General features: G+C 43.9%; 1 protein-coding gene across 1 annotated transcript in view; it reads right to left on the bottom strand.

The window, feature by feature from the left end:
- The window catches only part of ttn.1 (titin, tandem duplicate 1), a 178750-nt gene that overhangs the window by 81639 nt on the left and 79766 nt on the right, over positions 1 to 17345 (bottom strand). The window contains exons 128-155 of the mRNA XM_052522660.1: positions 17113 to 17227; positions 16699 to 16983; positions 16420 to 16571; positions 16140 to 16287; positions 15844 to 16021; positions 15454 to 15575; positions 13604 to 13891; positions 13176 to 13472; positions 12871 to 13057; positions 12632 to 12747; positions 12209 to 12508; positions 11397 to 11696; positions 11181 to 11286; positions 10878 to 11074; positions 10351 to 10656; positions 9944 to 10243; positions 9519 to 9818; positions 9019 to 9321; positions 7583 to 7960; positions 7143 to 7445; positions 6685 to 6984; positions 6174 to 6470; positions 5600 to 5884; positions 5074 to 5367; positions 4581 to 4880; positions 4140 to 4448; positions 1900 to 2090; positions 1208 to 1637 (exon numbers count right to left, since the gene is read on the bottom strand). Of these exons, the coding sequence (XP_052378620.1) occupies positions 1208 to 1637; positions 1900 to 2090; positions 4140 to 4448; positions 4581 to 4880; positions 5074 to 5367; positions 5600 to 5884; positions 6174 to 6470; positions 6685 to 6984; positions 7143 to 7445; positions 7583 to 7960; positions 9019 to 9321; positions 9519 to 9818; positions 9944 to 10243; positions 10351 to 10656; positions 10878 to 11074; positions 11181 to 11286; positions 11397 to 11696; positions 12209 to 12508; positions 12632 to 12747; positions 12871 to 13057; positions 13176 to 13472; positions 13604 to 13891; positions 15454 to 15575; positions 15844 to 16021; positions 16140 to 16287; positions 16420 to 16571; positions 16699 to 16983; positions 17113 to 17227 (7087 nt within the window). The remainder of the gene's footprint in view (positions 1 to 1207; positions 1638 to 1899; positions 2091 to 4139; positions 4449 to 4580; positions 4881 to 5073; positions 5368 to 5599; positions 5885 to 6173; positions 6471 to 6684; positions 6985 to 7142; positions 7446 to 7582; positions 7961 to 9018; positions 9322 to 9518; positions 9819 to 9943; positions 10244 to 10350; positions 10657 to 10877; positions 11075 to 11180; positions 11287 to 11396; positions 11697 to 12208; positions 12509 to 12631; positions 12748 to 12870; positions 13058 to 13175; positions 13473 to 13603; positions 13892 to 15453; positions 15576 to 15843; positions 16022 to 16139; positions 16288 to 16419; positions 16572 to 16698; positions 16984 to 17112; positions 17228 to 17345) is intronic.

Genomic DNA, 17345 nt, shown 5'->3' with positions numbered 1-17345 from the left:
TCTTCTCTGCAGATCCTCTCAAGCTCTGTCAGGTTGGATGGGGAGCGCCGCTGCGCAGATATTTTCAGGGCTCTCCAGAGATGTTCGATCGGGATCAAGTCCGGGCTCTGGTTAGGCCACTCAAGGACATTCAGACACCTCTCCCGAAGCCACTCCTGCATTGTCTTGTCTGTGTGCTTAGGGTTGTTGTCCTGTTGGAAGGTGAACCTTCGGCCCAATCTTGAGCACTCTAGAGCAGGTTTTCATTAAGGATCTCTCTGTACTGCTCCGTGCATCTTTCCCTCAAACCTGACTAGTCTCCCAGTCCCTGCCACTGAAAAACATCCCACAGTATGATGCTGCCACCATCACGCTTCACCGTAGGGATAGTGCCAGGTTTCCTCCTGACGTGACGCTTGGCATTCAGGCCAGAGAATCTTGTTACTCATAGTCTGAGAGTCCTTTAGGTGCCTTTTGGCAAACTCTATGCGGACTGTCTTGTGCCTTTTACTGAGGAGTGGCTTCCGTCTGGCCACAACCATAAAGGCCTAATTGTTAGAGTGCTGCAGAGATGATTGTCCTCCTGGAAGGTTCTCCCATCTCCACAGAGGAACTCTCGAGCTCTGTCAGAGGGACCATCGGGTTCTTGGTCCTGACCAAGGCCCTTGTCCCCTGATTGCTCACTTTGGCCGGGACGCTGTGTTCTTAAGGAACTTCAATGCTGCAGAGATTTGTTGGTACCCTTCCCCAGATCTGTGCCTCAACACAATCTTGTCTAGGAGCTCTACGGACAATTACCTTCGACCTCATGGCTTGGTACTGTCAACTGTGGGACTTTATATAGGCAGGTGTGTGTCTTTCCAAATCATGTCCATTCAATTGAATTTACCACAGGTGGACTTCAAGTTGTAGAAACATCTCAAGGATGATCAATGGAAACAGGATGCACCTGAGCTCAATTTTGAGTCTCATAGCAAAGGTTCTGAATACTTATGTAAATAATGTTTCAGTTTTTATTTTGAATAAATGTGTAAGAAATTCTAAAAACATGTTTTCGCTTTGTCATTATGAGGTATTGTGTGTAGATTGATGAGGAAATGTTTTTATTGAATCCATTTTTCGAATAAGGCTGTAATGTAACAAAATGTGGAAAAAGGGAAGGGGTCTGAATACTTTCCGAGTGCACTGTAGCTATTCTACAATATCAAAGAAAGAGTACTGTACTTACTGCGTGGATCAACAGCGAATTGACATGGAGATGCTTCACTGGGAGGTCCGATTCCAGCAGCATTCTGAGCCCTAATTCTGAACTGGTACTCAGCCCCTTCATTAAGGCGGAGGACTGTGTATTCCAAACCCTTCACTGCAGGCTTGGTGACTGGAGCTCTGTTCACACGACCCCAGATCCCAGCTCCTCTCTCTCTTTTCTCCAGCCAGTATCCCTGAATGGAGGAGCCACCGTTCTGCAGTGGAGGCTCCCAGGTGATCGTCATAGTAGTGGAAGTTGCTGCGATGACCTTTGGTTTGCGAGGTGGACCAGGAAGACCGAATGGATCCTTGAGAACGACCTTCTCGGATTCACAACCGTCACTGATTCCGAACTTGTTCTCAGCTTTGATTTTGAATTGGTACTGGCCCATTCTGTCCATTTTGTACACCTAGAAGGAGTGATATCAATGCATTAGTAATCATCACCATCATATTATTATAATTTAACTAACCATCCTATTGAAGGTGTAAAATGAAGTTGACCCTAGATACTGATCTTGGGCCAGTTTTGCACTTTTCCCCACTAGCTAATGGTTAAGGTTAGGATTGGGGGAGGGGATGTTGCTCTGTACCAAGGTGAAACATAACCCCAGACCCCACATTAAAGCAGTATTTGACTAGTTTTGACCTTTAACAGGAGTTTGGACTAACCCCATATCTCCTATCAATGATATTGCAGGTGAGCTGCTCAAAGTCAGACTTCTTCCTGCTGGCGTCCCTCCTTTCGATTATGTAGTTGGTGATCTCACTTCCCCCGTCGTCCTCTGGGACCGCCCAAGTCAGATAGCAAGACTCAGCCTGGATGTCAGACACCACAATGTCACGTGGTGGCAGAGGGCGGTCTATGAAGGCAAACAAAGCAGTATGAGAATATTGCGGCTATTTAAAAAAAAATACTAGCTATCGTTTTTACTTATTTGAAAGACTCAAAATACTTATTTGAAAGACTCAAAATACTTATTTGAAAGTATCTATAATGACAATACATAGATAAGTACCACAGTTTCTTTAAACTAGCAATCAATCAACAAGCAATCAACAGTAGAAACAATAACAAAGTGAACTCCCCGCCCCTGTTTTGGTAAAAAACTAAGGGATTGGGCTAGAAAGTGTAACCACTCTCAAATTCATATACGGAGCTATGGATGCAAGGACTGATGATCCATGATATTCAAATTATAGTTTTAACCACGTGTTGAGGTTATGTTGTGTTTACATTTACTTTGTTGACAAACATTGGAGTAAACCATGTTTATATTTGGGTTATGATGAGATAGGATAGTTGAACTAAGGTCATGAGGCATTTATAAGTTAAATTCTTCAAAAATCATACACTGAGTGCACAAAACATTAAGAACACCGTCCTAATATTGAGTTGCATTCCCCCTTGCCCTCAAAATAGCCTCAATTTGTCAGGGCATGGACTCTACAATGTGTCGAAAGGGTTCCATAGGGATGCTTGCCCATATTGACTCCAATGCTTCCCACAGTTGTGTCAAGTTGGCTGGATGTCCTTTAGGTGGTGGACCATTCTTGATACACACGGTAAACTGTTGAGCATGAAAAACCCAGCAGTGTTGCAGTTCTTGACAAAAACCAGTATCTCTGGCACCTACTACTATACCCCGTTCAAAGGTACTTAAATATTTTGTCTTGCCCATTCACCCTCTAAATGGCACACATACACAATCCATGTCTTAATTGTCTCAAGGCTTAAAAATCCTTCTTTAACCTGTCTCCTCACCTTCATCTACAGTGATTGAAGTGAATTTAACAGATGACATCAATAAGGGATCATAGCTTTCACCTGGATTCACCTGGTCAATCTATATCACGGAAAGAGCAGGTGCTCTTTATGTTTTGTACACTTAGTGTATAACTAATTTAGTTTATTAGGTACACCACCACATTCACGAAAATGGTTCACTCCTACAGACAGGGAGTCATGTGGCCATGGCTTGCTATATAAAGCAGGCAGACATGCATTGAGGCATTCTGTTACTGTTAGATTGAACATTAGAATGGGCAAAACTAGTGACCTTTGCGACATTGAGCGTGGTATTATTGCCGGTGCCAGGCGTTCAGGTTCCTGTATCTCAGAAACAGCATTTTTACGCACGACAGTTTCTAGGGTTTACAAAGAATGGTGTGACAACAAAAACATCAGTCAGCGGCAGTCCTGTGGGCGATAACAGCTGAGAGAGGTCGAAGGAGTATGGCAAGAATCGTACAATCGAACAGGCGGGCCACAAACAGGCAAATAATTGCGCAGTTCAACAGTGGTGTGCAGAACGGCATCTCGGAAGACACAACTCATCAGTCCTTGTCTTGGGCTATTGCAGCTGACGACCACTCCGGGTTTCACTACTATCAGCTAAAAACAAGAAGAAGCGGCTCCAGTGGGCACGAGATCACCAACACTGGACAATTGAGGAGTGGAAAAACATTGCCTGGTCCGACAATGGTCCGGTTGTGTCATACTGATGGCAGAGTCAGGATTTGACATAAGCAGCAGTAGTCCATGGCCCCATCTTGCCTTGTGTCAATGGTACAGGCTGTTGGCGGTGGTGTAATGGCGTGAGGAATGTTTTCCTGGCACACATTAGCTCCCTTGATGCCAAGTGAGCAACATTTGAATGTCACACCTTGTAGAATCAATCCCCCAAAGAATCCAGGCTATTCTGGAGGCAAAGGGGGGTCCAACCTGGCACTAGATGGGCGTACCTAATTAACTGAGTGTAAGTCCAGAAATTGATGTAGCAACTGCTGATTGCCCCATTAAGACATTTTGTGGCGCTTACACACCTACGTACGATTATACTAATATTATAATTGTATGTTTATCACAGATCTGTTTGCTGAAAATGTTAATGATCGCTGAAAATGTTTACCTAGAACCTCCACATGGATGATGCGGTGTGCTTTGCCATGGCAGTTGGTGGCAGCCAGTTTGTAGTCTCCCTTGTCTCCTCTGATAGTCTCAGGGATGCTGATCTTGGTGGTGCATTTGGTGCGGGCCACCTCCTCGAACTCCATCAACAGTGTCTCAGTAGCCATGGGGATGACGACGTCATCCTTAGACCACTGAACCTCTGGCATTGGCAGACCCACCACCTCAGCAGGGATCTCAATTGCTGCTCCCTTCCTCACAATGATTGTATCTCTCTTGAAATGCTCCAAGATTGAGATTTCGGGGGGAACTATGATAACAGACCACACAAGGCATTTCGTTAAGATGAATACAAAAAAAGCAGTTTACTGTGGTTGCTTTATTATCCAAGACAAATATATTGTTTATGGTAGGGTTTATAGAAGAGTGTAACATTACTTACTTTCATCATCCTGTATGTTAGCACTGATTGGTTTGGAGCGTTCGCCCTCTCCCACCTCAGTCACGGCAAACACACGGAACTGATACACGTGGTTCTCTGATAGGTTTTCCAATTTGACGTGTAAGTCTTTGCAGAGCTTGCGATTGGCCACGTCAAACTCAGTTCCATCTGCTCTCATCTTCTCAACATAGTAACCCGTGATTGGGCTACCTCCATCACTGCGAGGTGGCTCCCAAGCAAGAGCAATAGCAGTAGTCCACCTTTCGGTGTAGTGCAGTTTCAATGGTGGAGATGGAACAGCTGGAAGAGAGGAGTTCAATTTCAGAATGATTTTTAGATATTAAAATCTGTATATAAAAAGAAAGACACTCCAGCACATTGTGATTGTATATTCTCCACAAACAATGTAATGGATCTTAGAACCAGATAAAATTCTAACATCTTTGAATTAGCTTTTTTTCTCCAATAAAGCCATTTTCTTCACTCGTCATACCTTTGGGATCCGAAGCCAGAATAGGCCCAATGTCCGTTGGGGCGCCATCACCGTACTTGTTCCTTGCAAAAACACGGAAATCGTACTCTTCCTCTGAAAGCAAACCCTGAATGTCACACTTGCATGAAGCAATCTCGATAGGTTGTCTGAATAGCTTCATTTTTGCATCCTTTTTCTCCACTACGTAGCCGATGACATCGCTGCCACCGTTATCTAGAGGATCTGCCCAGCTCAAGCTGATGTTCTTCTTAGTGACATGAGTAGTCTTCAGATTAACCACAGGCCCAGGGACATCTAGTTACAACCACACAAAAGGGTCAAAATTAAGAGGATGAGAAAACCCATGATAGGAGAACTATGGCCTGTATTCATAAAACGTCTCAGAATAGTAGTGCTGATCTAGGATCAGTTTAGCCTTTTAGATTATAATGAACAAGATTATATGGAGAGTGGGGACATGATCCTAGATCAGCACTTCTCCTCTGAGATGGGGCCTATGTGAGCAATTGATTGCTTGCGCACTTACCCATGACGTCAACTCTAGTGACAGCAGATTTGGTTCCACTGCTGTTGGTTCCAGAGATCTGGTACTTTCCGTGATCAGTTCTCTTGGCGTACTTGATGAACAAAAGGCTGTTCTTTCCTTCTGTTTCGATCACAACATGCTCTTTGTCAGTTTCAGCCTCATCCTTCATCCATTTGACTTCCGGTTGTGGTCTGCCGATGGCGAACGCTGGCAGTCTCAGTGCCTCGCCGGCTTTGATTATGACTCCGTTCTTCACAGAGGCATCAAAGTCAACCACTGGGGGCTCTGGGGACATAGACATAGAAATGTTTGTTTAATGAGTACACTTTAGGCCAATAAAAAAATATATAAATATTATATGGTAGTATGATATCATTAGCTCGGTGACATATTTGCGCTATATGAGCTGACTGGTTGAGCTAAATGGTGAAGCTGAATGATTTCACGATATGAGTTAACTGGCTTGTTCTCTGGAGTCAACGCCAGGTTATTGTAAAGCACTATGAGACAACTGCTGATATAAAAAGGGCTTTATGAATACATTTGATTGTTTGATTGATTGATTTATAGATACCTTGAGGCTCCTTCACAGTGACTGGTTCAGTCATGCCAGGTGCTCCCGGTCCGGCATCATTGACAGCAATAACCCGGATGTAATAGTCAGCGCCCTCTGTCAGCCCAGTCACTGTATACTTCAGCTCCTTGCATCTGAACTCTGTACTACGTTTCCATTCCTTCTCTCCAGCCAGAACACTCTCAACATGGTAGCCAAGTATATCTCCTCCTCCATTGTACAGGGGGGGAACCCAGGCGATATCAACTGTTGTCGCAGAGGTATCGATAACTCTTGGAGTGGGTGGGCCAGGTGGCACTGTAGAGGCAGAAAGAGATAACTTGAGTCAATGCTTATAATATTGATGATAGTGGGTCAACTAAGACATATAGGGGTGAATCCTAACTTCCACTTATAACAAATTTTCACATAAGCTCCCATTGACATCAATGTTTGTCTAAGTAATAAAGAAAAAAAACTCAGGATTACACCATATATTACAGTGTTGGTATCTATTCTCAGATAAACTTACAGATTGGATCCATAGCAATCTGGGGATCAGTTGGGACACTGAAGGGTCCGGGGCCAGCCAGATTCTCTGCACAGACTCTGAATATGTATACCAGGCCTTCCATAAGACCCTCAATCTTCACAGAGAGGGTATTGAGCAGGAATCGGTTCACCCTAGTCCAGTGTTTGCTGTTAATTTCCTTCCTCTCGATCCAGTAGCCCAGGATGGGACTACCGTTGTCCTTGGGCTCATGCCAGGAGATGAACACACTGTTGGCAGTCACCTCTCCAATTCTGGGTGTGTTTGGAGCATCGGGTGGATCTTGAAAGAATAGAAGGGGAAAAGTAGAATGTTGTAATTGGCAGTTATTGACAAAAACAAACACTTATACCAGTGATAGTAAAGGGAAAATACACATTTCAACAAACGTTTATAACTGATAGTAAAGGAAAAACAGAAATGTCATTGTAGATATTTACCGAATTGGTTCTTGGCAACGACTGGCTCAGAGAGACATGAAGGTCCGCAGCCAAACTTGTTCTCAGCGGTAATACGGAAGATGTACTCCTTTCCTTCAATCAGTTTGGTAACAGGATAGTTGCAAACCTTGAGGGTTGAAGTTACCGTGATCCATCCAATATCTTCATTCTTGTTGTCTTTCTTTTCAAGGATGTAGTTCAGGATCTCACTACCACCATCGTCAAGAGGAGGGTCGAACTTGCAGATGACAGAGGTGTCCCTGATCTCCTCAAAGACAAAGTTCACTGGAGGTCCAGGCTTATCTGTACAAATCATAGAAAAGAGAATGTTGAAACTCTTGTTGATGGGTTATGCTCCAGGAGGAGTAAAATGACTAAGTAAGTAAGTAAAGTTCTGAAAAATGACCAAAAATAGTTTGTGATGAGGATCATTGGCTTACCAAGGACGTTGACGTCACAGTATGCAGTTGCAACACCATGAGAGTTCTCGGCCTGGATGCAGAAGTGACCGTGGTCAGCTCTGATGGAGTCTCGCACCATGATTGAGGTCTCGCCCTTCTTTACAGCATAAGAAAGACGCTCATGAAGAGGGGTTACAAACACCTCAGGTTCTTCAGGTTCAACCTTGCCCCCCTTCTTCTTCAGAATAGGCAGTACTGGCTTCTTCTCTGGTACATTATTGACGTCTTCCTTGTTCCTGAGCCAGGTGACAGTTGGGTATGGAGCGCCAGAGATGTAGGCGTCCAGGCGGATCTCTTCACCCTTCCTGATGCACAGGCCGTGCTGCAGACGAGCATGGAGGGACACCTTGGGTTTTTCTGAAAGAATTTACAACACAAAGAATAAACCATAGAAATAGAATGAATATAACAGGTGTCCCCATTCAAGTCAATAATGGCATAATGGAAAGACTGGTAGCCATTGTGAGTGTATCCATGCCAGGAAGTAAAAGCAGGAAGTGTACCCTTCAATCTGATTTGTTGAGTCAACTCAACTGACATAAAAAATACATTCCATTGCATGAGCTGCATCATTTCAATGAACATTCTACATTACCATGGCAATCAAGCATGGTTGATAGAACATTTCAAATCACCATGGAAGTTATTGCATCACAAGACCAGGCAGCCATTGCGAGTGTACAATACATTTTCCAGTAACATTGCTAGGGTTAAAGCTTCCAAGCCTGTTCTATTTATTCTATTTGTATGGGTTAAACTACATGTTATTATTAGACATACACTTCGGCCTCGATTCAATCAGATATAGCGTCAACTGCATTGGCCGACATCCACATAGTGTGTTGGAGGTGTAGCTGTGGTATGAGCGAACCACTCCCTTCCTTATTATCCCTATACTGTGTTAGAAGTTCAAAACGGCAATATCGTATAAGCTCTATCGATTATAGAAATAGTGACAGGCTAATGCATGTTTTCATGTTAATTTGGATGGGGGGATTTATAGCCTATCAGTCTAATCAAAGTGTAGACAATAGTGTAGACAAGAAAACATCACGCATTCGAGTGTTTGAACTTGTAACGTGGCTGCATGAACTTCTAACGCGGCTGCATGGGATTTGTCAGAAATAAAGTTGGGTGTGGTTTCGTTGCATCCAATGGCAGTTTTCACGACAAGGTAGCACAAGGAGCTGCTTGTGGATTTCACAGCTCTAACACAGTTGTATCTCCGACACCGGCAAAACATGCGCGTGTCGGCTAGCACGGATCTGATAGAATCTAGCACTTGATCTTTCGAATTGGTGTACATCAGATGCCATCAGAGTCCATTTGGAGCGCTTTTCAAGGACCCAAAGGCGTTTTACAATACAGAACAAGTAACAAACAAAAATGAAACAGTGTCAAAAAGGTAGCCATACCAACGGGAGCAGCGATCATGGTCAGTGGAGTGCTGCGAGACGGCTCGCTGACTCCAGCAGCGTTCTCAGCGCGAACACGGAACTGATACTCTTTGCCTTCTGTCATATCTTTCACCACATAGGTGAAACCAGGCACCAGGGATGGGTTGATTCTCTGGAATCTATCACCATCCTTCTCAATGCATTCCAGGATGTAGCCAGTGATGGCGCAACCACCGTCAGACACTGGTGGTTTCCAGGTCAGTGTGATAGAGTTGGCGGTTGGATCATGAGCCTCAACATCAATGGGTGGATCTGGTTTCTCTGTAAATAACAAAGCAGGAAAAATAACATCAATACATATCTCTGCAATCCATAATCCATGGAGCAGAGGAAAGGTTCATAAATCCAACACATTCTCCTATATAATGCGTTCCTGCTCCTTCAAAAATGGTGGTGAAGAAACTATCAAGCAATTCTAACCAACTGTGAAAAGTTGGAAAGTGCTCCAGAACACTTACGTTTCACTTCCATAGTGATGACAGGGTTGCGGAGCTCCAGGAATGGCCCAGAGCCGACCTTGTTGACAGGCTTGACCCGGAAGTGATATTCTTCGTTCAGCTTGAGATCGTTGACCTGGTAGGTCAGGATGTTTTCTCCTGACATCAGAGGCCTGAAAGTCTTATTAGAAGCCCCTCTACGCTCCAGAACGTAGTGGAGAATTGGAGTACCACCATCACTCTCTGGAGCCTCCCATGTCAGCTTGCAGGAGTTCTTAGTGATCTCATCTGCATTGATGTCCTTGCATTGGCCGGGCAGACCTGTGAATATAACGCAGAATATGCTATACAGTCTGTTTTCTGCATTTGAAGTAAAAAATATCTTGACTTAACACCAAATATTTTCACACTGAAGAATTCAAGTACATACTATACGTGAATCTTACCAATAACTTTAACGTTGATGATTCTGGTGGCTGTTCCAATCGCATTCTCCAGAGTGACGGAGTATTCTCCAGCATCATCATGCACACACTTCATCACTTCCAGGTGAACACTGTTGAGCTCACAAGTCATCAACCGTCTGTCGTCATTCTGTAACTTTGTGTCAGAGGCAGTATCTGTGTGGATGATTTTGCTCCAGACCATCTCTGGTTTGGGGACGGCATTGTATGGGATATTGATATGCAGCTTGTCACCCTCAACCACCACAATGTCTAGGGCCTCCATATCCATAGTAGGAATACCTGAGAGAGTGGATAAAGAGATGTATATGTTACTTCCCATTTATTTTCAATAAGTGGCATAAGATTTATTTCCATTTGCCACTTTGGGTTATGGTAAGTATGCTTACTGTCTGGATCCTTGGCAAAGACCTTCTCAGAAATGGCAGAAGGATCGCTGACACCAATAGAGTTGATGGCACGGACTCTCAGGACATATTGTTTCTCTGGCTTGATGCTTTCCTCTGCTTTGTATTTGAGCTCCTTGACTGGGCGAGTGTTGATTCTCATCCACTTCTCAGCTTTAGCCTCTCGGAGCTCAACATGGTATCCTGTGATGGGGCTACCTCCATTCTTCAATGGTACCTTCCAGGTAATGTTGATATGCTCTCTACTGGCATCAACTATGACCAAGTCAACAGGAGGAGATGGTGGACCTGGGAAGAAGAAAAAACACATTATTCACATTGGTTGCCTTTGAAAAGTAGTGGAAGGCACTCTACCAATGGAAGAAGAGGTGTCTCGTGGGGTGTGAGCGAGAGTTGCACCTTTTCCTTCCTAATATTGATTGCCTTTGCCATGCCAAGACAAAGTTATATTAAATAATCATACTACAGTATAATATGAATATACATTGAAAATGTAACAGACAACTCACTTGTAGCATCCTCAATGGTGACTACTTCTGTTGGTTCACTAGGGTGTCCAACACCAGCCTCATTCTCAGCACGGACCTGGAACTGAACCTCAGATCCCTCATCCACGTCTGTGACTTTGTAGGTGCACAGAGCGTCGGGGGTCTTTCCAGACTTCACCCAGCGGGTTCCAAGTTTCTCTTTCTTCTCAATGACATACCTAAAAAGCAAATGGTATGTATTATTTTAAAACGGTTTAAAATTACTTTAATACAAATACTGTCATGACAAACATATAGACAATTACAAGTTTGTTATTCACTTACTTTGTAATGGGTCTCCCACCATCACTCTTTGGAGCTTCCCATTTCAGTTCAACGTGTCTCTTGGACACCTCCACAATAGTCAAGGCATAGGGTGGCCCAGGAGTGGCTGGAAAGAAAAAGATGAAAGCAAAGTTCATACGTTGTAAGAACTACTCCACTGACTTTAACTCTCCATCAACAACAGAATGACTGAAGCAGGAGCGGATAGAAACGTACTGAAAGTATCTTTAGCTAGAACAGAGTCTTCCAGTTCACAGTAATCACTCTGTCCGACTGCGTTCTCAGCAGCCACACGGAACACATAGAGAGAGCCCTCATTCAGTGGAGTGACAGTGTACTTCAGCTCCTTCACAGTGGTGTCCACCGCAGTCCAGGTCTTACGCCTGACATCCCTCTTCTCAACAACGTAGTTGGTGATTGGAGAGCCACCGTCGTTGTCAGGAGCCTGCCACTTCAGCTCAGCGTTGATCTTTGTGATGTTGGCCACCTCAAGCCATTGAGGAGGTGATGGAGGATCTGTTGAATAGAAAAGGCAAAATTAAGCTCATATAATTTCCAATTCCAAATAGTCATCCAACTGGTATTGTCTCTCAAAGCCAGGGATCATCAACTGGATTCAGCTGAGGGACAATTTTTTGTTGAGCAGATGGTCAGGGGGCCGGAACATAATTACAAATAATTTGTAGACTGCAATGTGACCGCAAGAAGACCAAACATATATAATATTTCACAAAAACATAAGAATTTCAAATCTTGCTTACATTTGTATACGATCACATATACCTCTATATTATGCATGGGAATACTTTGGAACAGATTTCCAAGATTCAAATCACTTGGAGCTGATTTGCTGGTGTTTTTACAGTCTATTATGTACAACAATAAAAATATTAAACATTTATAAACTTTATTTTTTCATCAAGCTTGGGGGGCCAAATAAAATCACCCACAATCAAATTTGGCCAGCGAGCCGCCAGTTGGGGATCCCTGCTCTCAGCCTAATTGTCGGAGTTAGCATAATGACTTACAGAGTCTTTCCTTGCAGACCACAGGATCGCTTGGGTCACTGGGCTCACTCTCTCCTGCGCAGTTGACAGCCTTGACTCTGAATGAGTACTCCTGTTTCTCCATCAAACCCTTCAGGAAGTGCTCAGTCTGGGGCACGTCCTCTGCTGCTCTGATCCATGCTTCGGTACCAGTCTTCAGGAACTCAATGATGTAACCCTCGATCTTGGCACCGCCGTCGTGCTCTGGCCTGGTCCATTGCAGGGAGGCAGATGTCTTAGCTATTTCTCTGATGAAGGGTTTGCCAGGAGCCCATGGAGGATCTGGAAAACAAGTAACATGACAGGTTTATGACAGGTGTTATTTTGCTGATGATACTTGTTTTCTTTAAATGATATAGCTATCTGAAAATAATATAACTAAATGATCAATATAACACAGCATACCAATTGGATCCTTGACCAAGACTGGATCAGTCTCAGTGCTTGGTTTTCCTGGTCCTGCAAGATTCTCAGCCAAGACACGGAACTTGTACTTCTTCTTGGTAGGCAGGCCCTTCACCCTGAAATTAATATATAGACATATTTGATACGACTGTGGATATACACATACAAAATGACAAAATGTAAAATAATAGTAAACTATAGTATAGTGTAATTATAGAACCTAAACAGGCCAACTGTACCTAAAGGTGATGTCCTTGATGGGCAGCTTGTTGCATCTGATCCATTTGTCATTTTCTGGGTCGAACCTCTCGATCCAGTACCCAGTGATAGGACTGCCACCATCCTCATCTGGCTCGTACCATGTCAGAGTCAGAGAGTCCTTAGCAATATCAGAAGGCTGCAATCTGGATGGAGCACCAGGAGGATCTAAAAGACAACAGCAACACATATATAATGCAATAATAGAACAGAGGATGTTTAATGAGTTTCAGTGTATAAAGTATATTACAGTGACAACATAAATATAAGATAGTAGATAACGTACCAAAGGAGTATTTGGCGATGATTGGCACATGCTCATTAGGGGCGCCGATGCCGTACTGGTTCTCAGCCTGTACTCTGAAGACGTATTCCTTTTCAGGAGTGAGTTTGGTGGCATTGAAAGTGGTTTGTTTCACAGTGGATGACAGTTTAGTCCACTCCTCTTTGTCGAAGGGTCTAAGCTCCACAATGTAGTTGGTAACGACAGAACCTCCATCGTCTCTGGGAGGGTTCCAGGCCAGGTAGCAGGAGTGGTTGGTGATCTCAGAAATATCAAACGCAGCTGGAGGACCAGGCTTATCTGTAGGGTGACATTTAAATATTGTTATAAACATGAAAAAATGTGTTGTTCCAAAGTTTTTAATTGACATTTATTGACATTGACATTTAGGGGAAAGAAATATATTGTATAGGGTAAAAAATATATCGTACCAAGAATGTTGACATCAACAGTTGCGGTAGCACGACCACTGCTGTTGACTGCCTCAATGATGTAGGTAGATGTGTCTTCTCTGACAGTTTTGGCGATAGACAAAGTGGAGTTTCCCGTCTTGGTATCGATGGTGATGCGATCATCTCCCTTCAGGACCAGGTCAGCCTTGGTCCATTTTACCTTGGGTTCGGGCTTTCCGACAATATCAGCTGGAAGCTCAATCTTGGTTCCGGCTCTGGCAGTCAAACCAGCCAGCAACTTCACGTCCAGTTGAATTTCTGGAGGCTCTGTTGGGATCAATTGGAAACAGAGTGACATTTCTGCAACAAACCAATGAGAGTTTAACTAGGGCACGTGTCTTTAGGATTCAGAAAAGAGCTATGTAAATCCTATGTATTATTATCATGATTATATACATTACCTATACATTAACACCATTATCCCAGAAACCCTAGACCCACTCCAATTTGCATACCGCCCCAACAGATCCACAGATGATGCAATCTGTATTGCACTCCACACTGCTCTTTCCCACCTGGACAAAAGGAACACCTATGTGAGAATGCTATTCATAGACTACAGCTCAGCGTTCAACACCATAGTGCCCTCAAAGCTCATCAATAAGCTAAGGACCCTGGGACTAAACACCTCCCTCTGTAACTGGATCCTGGACTTCCTGACAGGCTGCCCCCAGGTAGTAAGGGTAGGTAACAACACATCCGCCACACTGATCCTCAACACAGGGGCCCCTCAGGGGTTCGTGATCAGCCCCCTCCTGTACTCCCTGTTCACTCCTGAACCCACAGCCAGGCACGACTCCAACACCATCATTAAGTTTGTTGATGACACAACACTGACAACGACGAGACAGCCTATAGGGAGGAGGTCAGAGACCTGGCCGTGTGGTACCAGGAAAACAACCTCTCCAATAACGTAATCAAGACAAAGGAGATGATTGTGGACGACAGGGAAAAGAGGACAGGGCACGCCCCCATTCTCATCGACGGGGCTGCAGTGGAGCAGGTTGAGAGCTTCAAGTTCCTTGGTGTCCGCATCACCCAACAAACTAACATGGTCCAAGCACACCAAGACAGTCGTGAAGAGGGCACGACAAAACCTATTCCCTCTCAGGAGGCTGACATTTTTTTGCATGGGTCCTCAGATCCTCAAAATGTTCTATAGCTACACCATCAAGAGCATCCTGACGGGTTGCATCACTGCCTGGTATGGCAACTGCTCGGCCTCCGATGGCAAGGCACTACAGAGGGTAGTGTGAATGGCCCAGTACATCTGGCCAAGTTCTCTGCCATCCAGGACCTCTATACCAGGCGGTGTCAGAGGAAGGCCCTAAAAATTGTCAAAGACACCTGTCACCCTAGTCATAGACTGTTCTCTCTGCTATCGGAGCGCCAAGTCTAGGTCCAAGAGGCTTCTAAACAGTTTCTACCCCCAAGTCATAAGGCTTCTGAACACCTAATCAAATGGCTACCCAGACTATTTGCATTGTCCCCCCTCCCCACTCCCCCTCTTTTACAGCACTGCTACTCTCTGTTGTTATCATCTATGCATAGTCACTTTAGTAACTCTACCCACATGTACATATTACCTCAAATAACCGGTGCCCCCGCACATCGACTCTGTACCGGTTCCCCCTGTATATAGTCTCGCTATTGTTATTTTACTGCTGCTCTTTAATTACTTGTTACTTTGATTTCTTATCTGTATTTTGTTTTAACTGCATTGTTGGTTAGGGGCTCATAAGTAAGCATTTCACTATAAGTAAGCATTTCACTATACACCTGTTGTATTCGGCGCATGTGACTAATACAATTTGATTTGATTTGATTACCTTTAGGATCAACAGCCAGGATCTCATCTGTAGCCCTGCAGGGTTTGCCTGCTCCCAGCCTGTTGATGGCCCTCACACGGTAGGCATACCACTGTCCCTCAATCAGACCTGTCACCTGGAATCTAAAGGGAACCAACAATCTGGTTAAACTTAGAAAATAAGTATTCTCCCTTTCATTGTGAATAGAACATGATCAACTGTCAGTTTTAGTATTATTTAGTCACTGAAAAGTTTCAGCATGGGGTTTGATCAATTGCAAATTAAACATACTTCTGAAAGAATGCTAAACTATCAGGAAATGCACCACTATCCAAAAATCTAAATCTGATTGAACCTCAGGCTGTGTACAACACTAATTTAGAGTAACAATGATAGAGATTAGGATCTTACTTCAGCTCAGGCAGTGGGTCTCCACATGGCTCCCACTTGTCTGTGCCACGCTGGCATTTGTCTACAACGTAGCTCTTGATTGAAGCTCCGCCGTCGTACTTGGGTGGCTCCCAGTACAGGAAGATGCCCTTTCCTGACTTGTCTCTCCATTTCAGGTTCTCAGGTGGATCCGGCACAGCTTGGAATAAACACATGGTTTACATTTTCAGATCGTGGTAGAACTTGTGTATGATTTAGTTGAAGTGTACAAATGAATATGTTACTGTAATCAGTTTCTGAGAAGGGTAAGTACTCACTGGCAGGCGAGGACACATTGACTGGCTCGTCAATGTAGGCAGGCTCTCCTGGGCCACACTTGTTGATTGCAGTAACACTGAACAAATACTCTTTGCCTTCAATGACATCTGCCACAGTGAACTCCAGGTCCTGTACACCCATGCAAACCTGAAAAGCAATCACAATATAAATGAGTATTAGGATGAATGGGGAGCATATACATATAGACACATTTATTCCTTAGCGGTTATGGTTATAGGAACACGAATTTGTCATTCAAAGTGTACTCATAAGATATACCTTGACCCAGGTCTTGCGGGACACTTCCTTCTTTTCAATTTGGTAGCCAATAACTGGGCTTCCTCCATCATGCTCTGGTGCCTCCCACATCAGGTGGACATGGTGTCTTGTCACCTCAGAAACCTTGAAGTCTTTGGGTGCACTTGGTGATGCTAAACACAAATTGCAAATAATGAGCAAATACTGCCAGTACTACTACACGGTGAGAGGGCTGTAACATATTAATTAAGTTGGTAACATGAAGACTAGTTGTTTTTTCATCACAAGGGTATAACTTACCAATAACATTGACTTCAATCTCTCCAAAGGCACTGGTCACATCATTCTCCAGGTGCAGAGTGTATGTGCCTTTGTCTGGACGCACACTTGGAGCCACTGTCAGTTCTGTGTAGGTGCTCCTTGTAACCATGGACACACGGTCACCAGCAGTGAGCTCTTTATCACCACAGCTCCACTTGGCGGTGGGTGTGGGATATCCAAGAAGAGGGACGCGGATAACAAGTGGATGAGGAACAATGACCTCCAGGCCATCCTTAAATCCACTGAGATCCATGGAAGGTCCAACTAAAATGAAAAAACAACATTATGTTTACAACCAAATTAAATATTTGCATTTTGTATTTATAAAAAAAATAAAAAATAAATAAAGTATCAATTTTCTCTGTTTTAAGTTAACGTTGAATAACAACACACCATGACAATCGTCTGCCAAGAGAGGTCCAAGCTTATCAGCTGGATCTGAAACTCCGGCTGCGTTCTCTGCACACACTCTGTAGTGGTACTGCATCCCCTGCTTCAGTCCAGATACCTAGGACAACAACAAAAGTCAATCAGTACAATGTAATGAGGGAGGGGAATCAATACAAATGACAGTACAAATTGAACAAACTGGCAACAAGCATATTTCACTGCTTGAAAAAAGAAAG

The sequence above is a fragment of the Oncorhynchus keta genome, chromosome 7, assembly GCF_023373465.1.
Source record: "Oncorhynchus keta strain PuntledgeMale-10-30-2019 chromosome 7, Oket_V2, whole genome shotgun sequence".
Lineage (NCBI taxonomy): Eukaryota > Metazoa > Chordata > Actinopteri > Salmoniformes > Salmonidae > Oncorhynchus > Oncorhynchus keta.
This window is presented reverse-complemented; position numbering and strand designations above follow the sequence as displayed.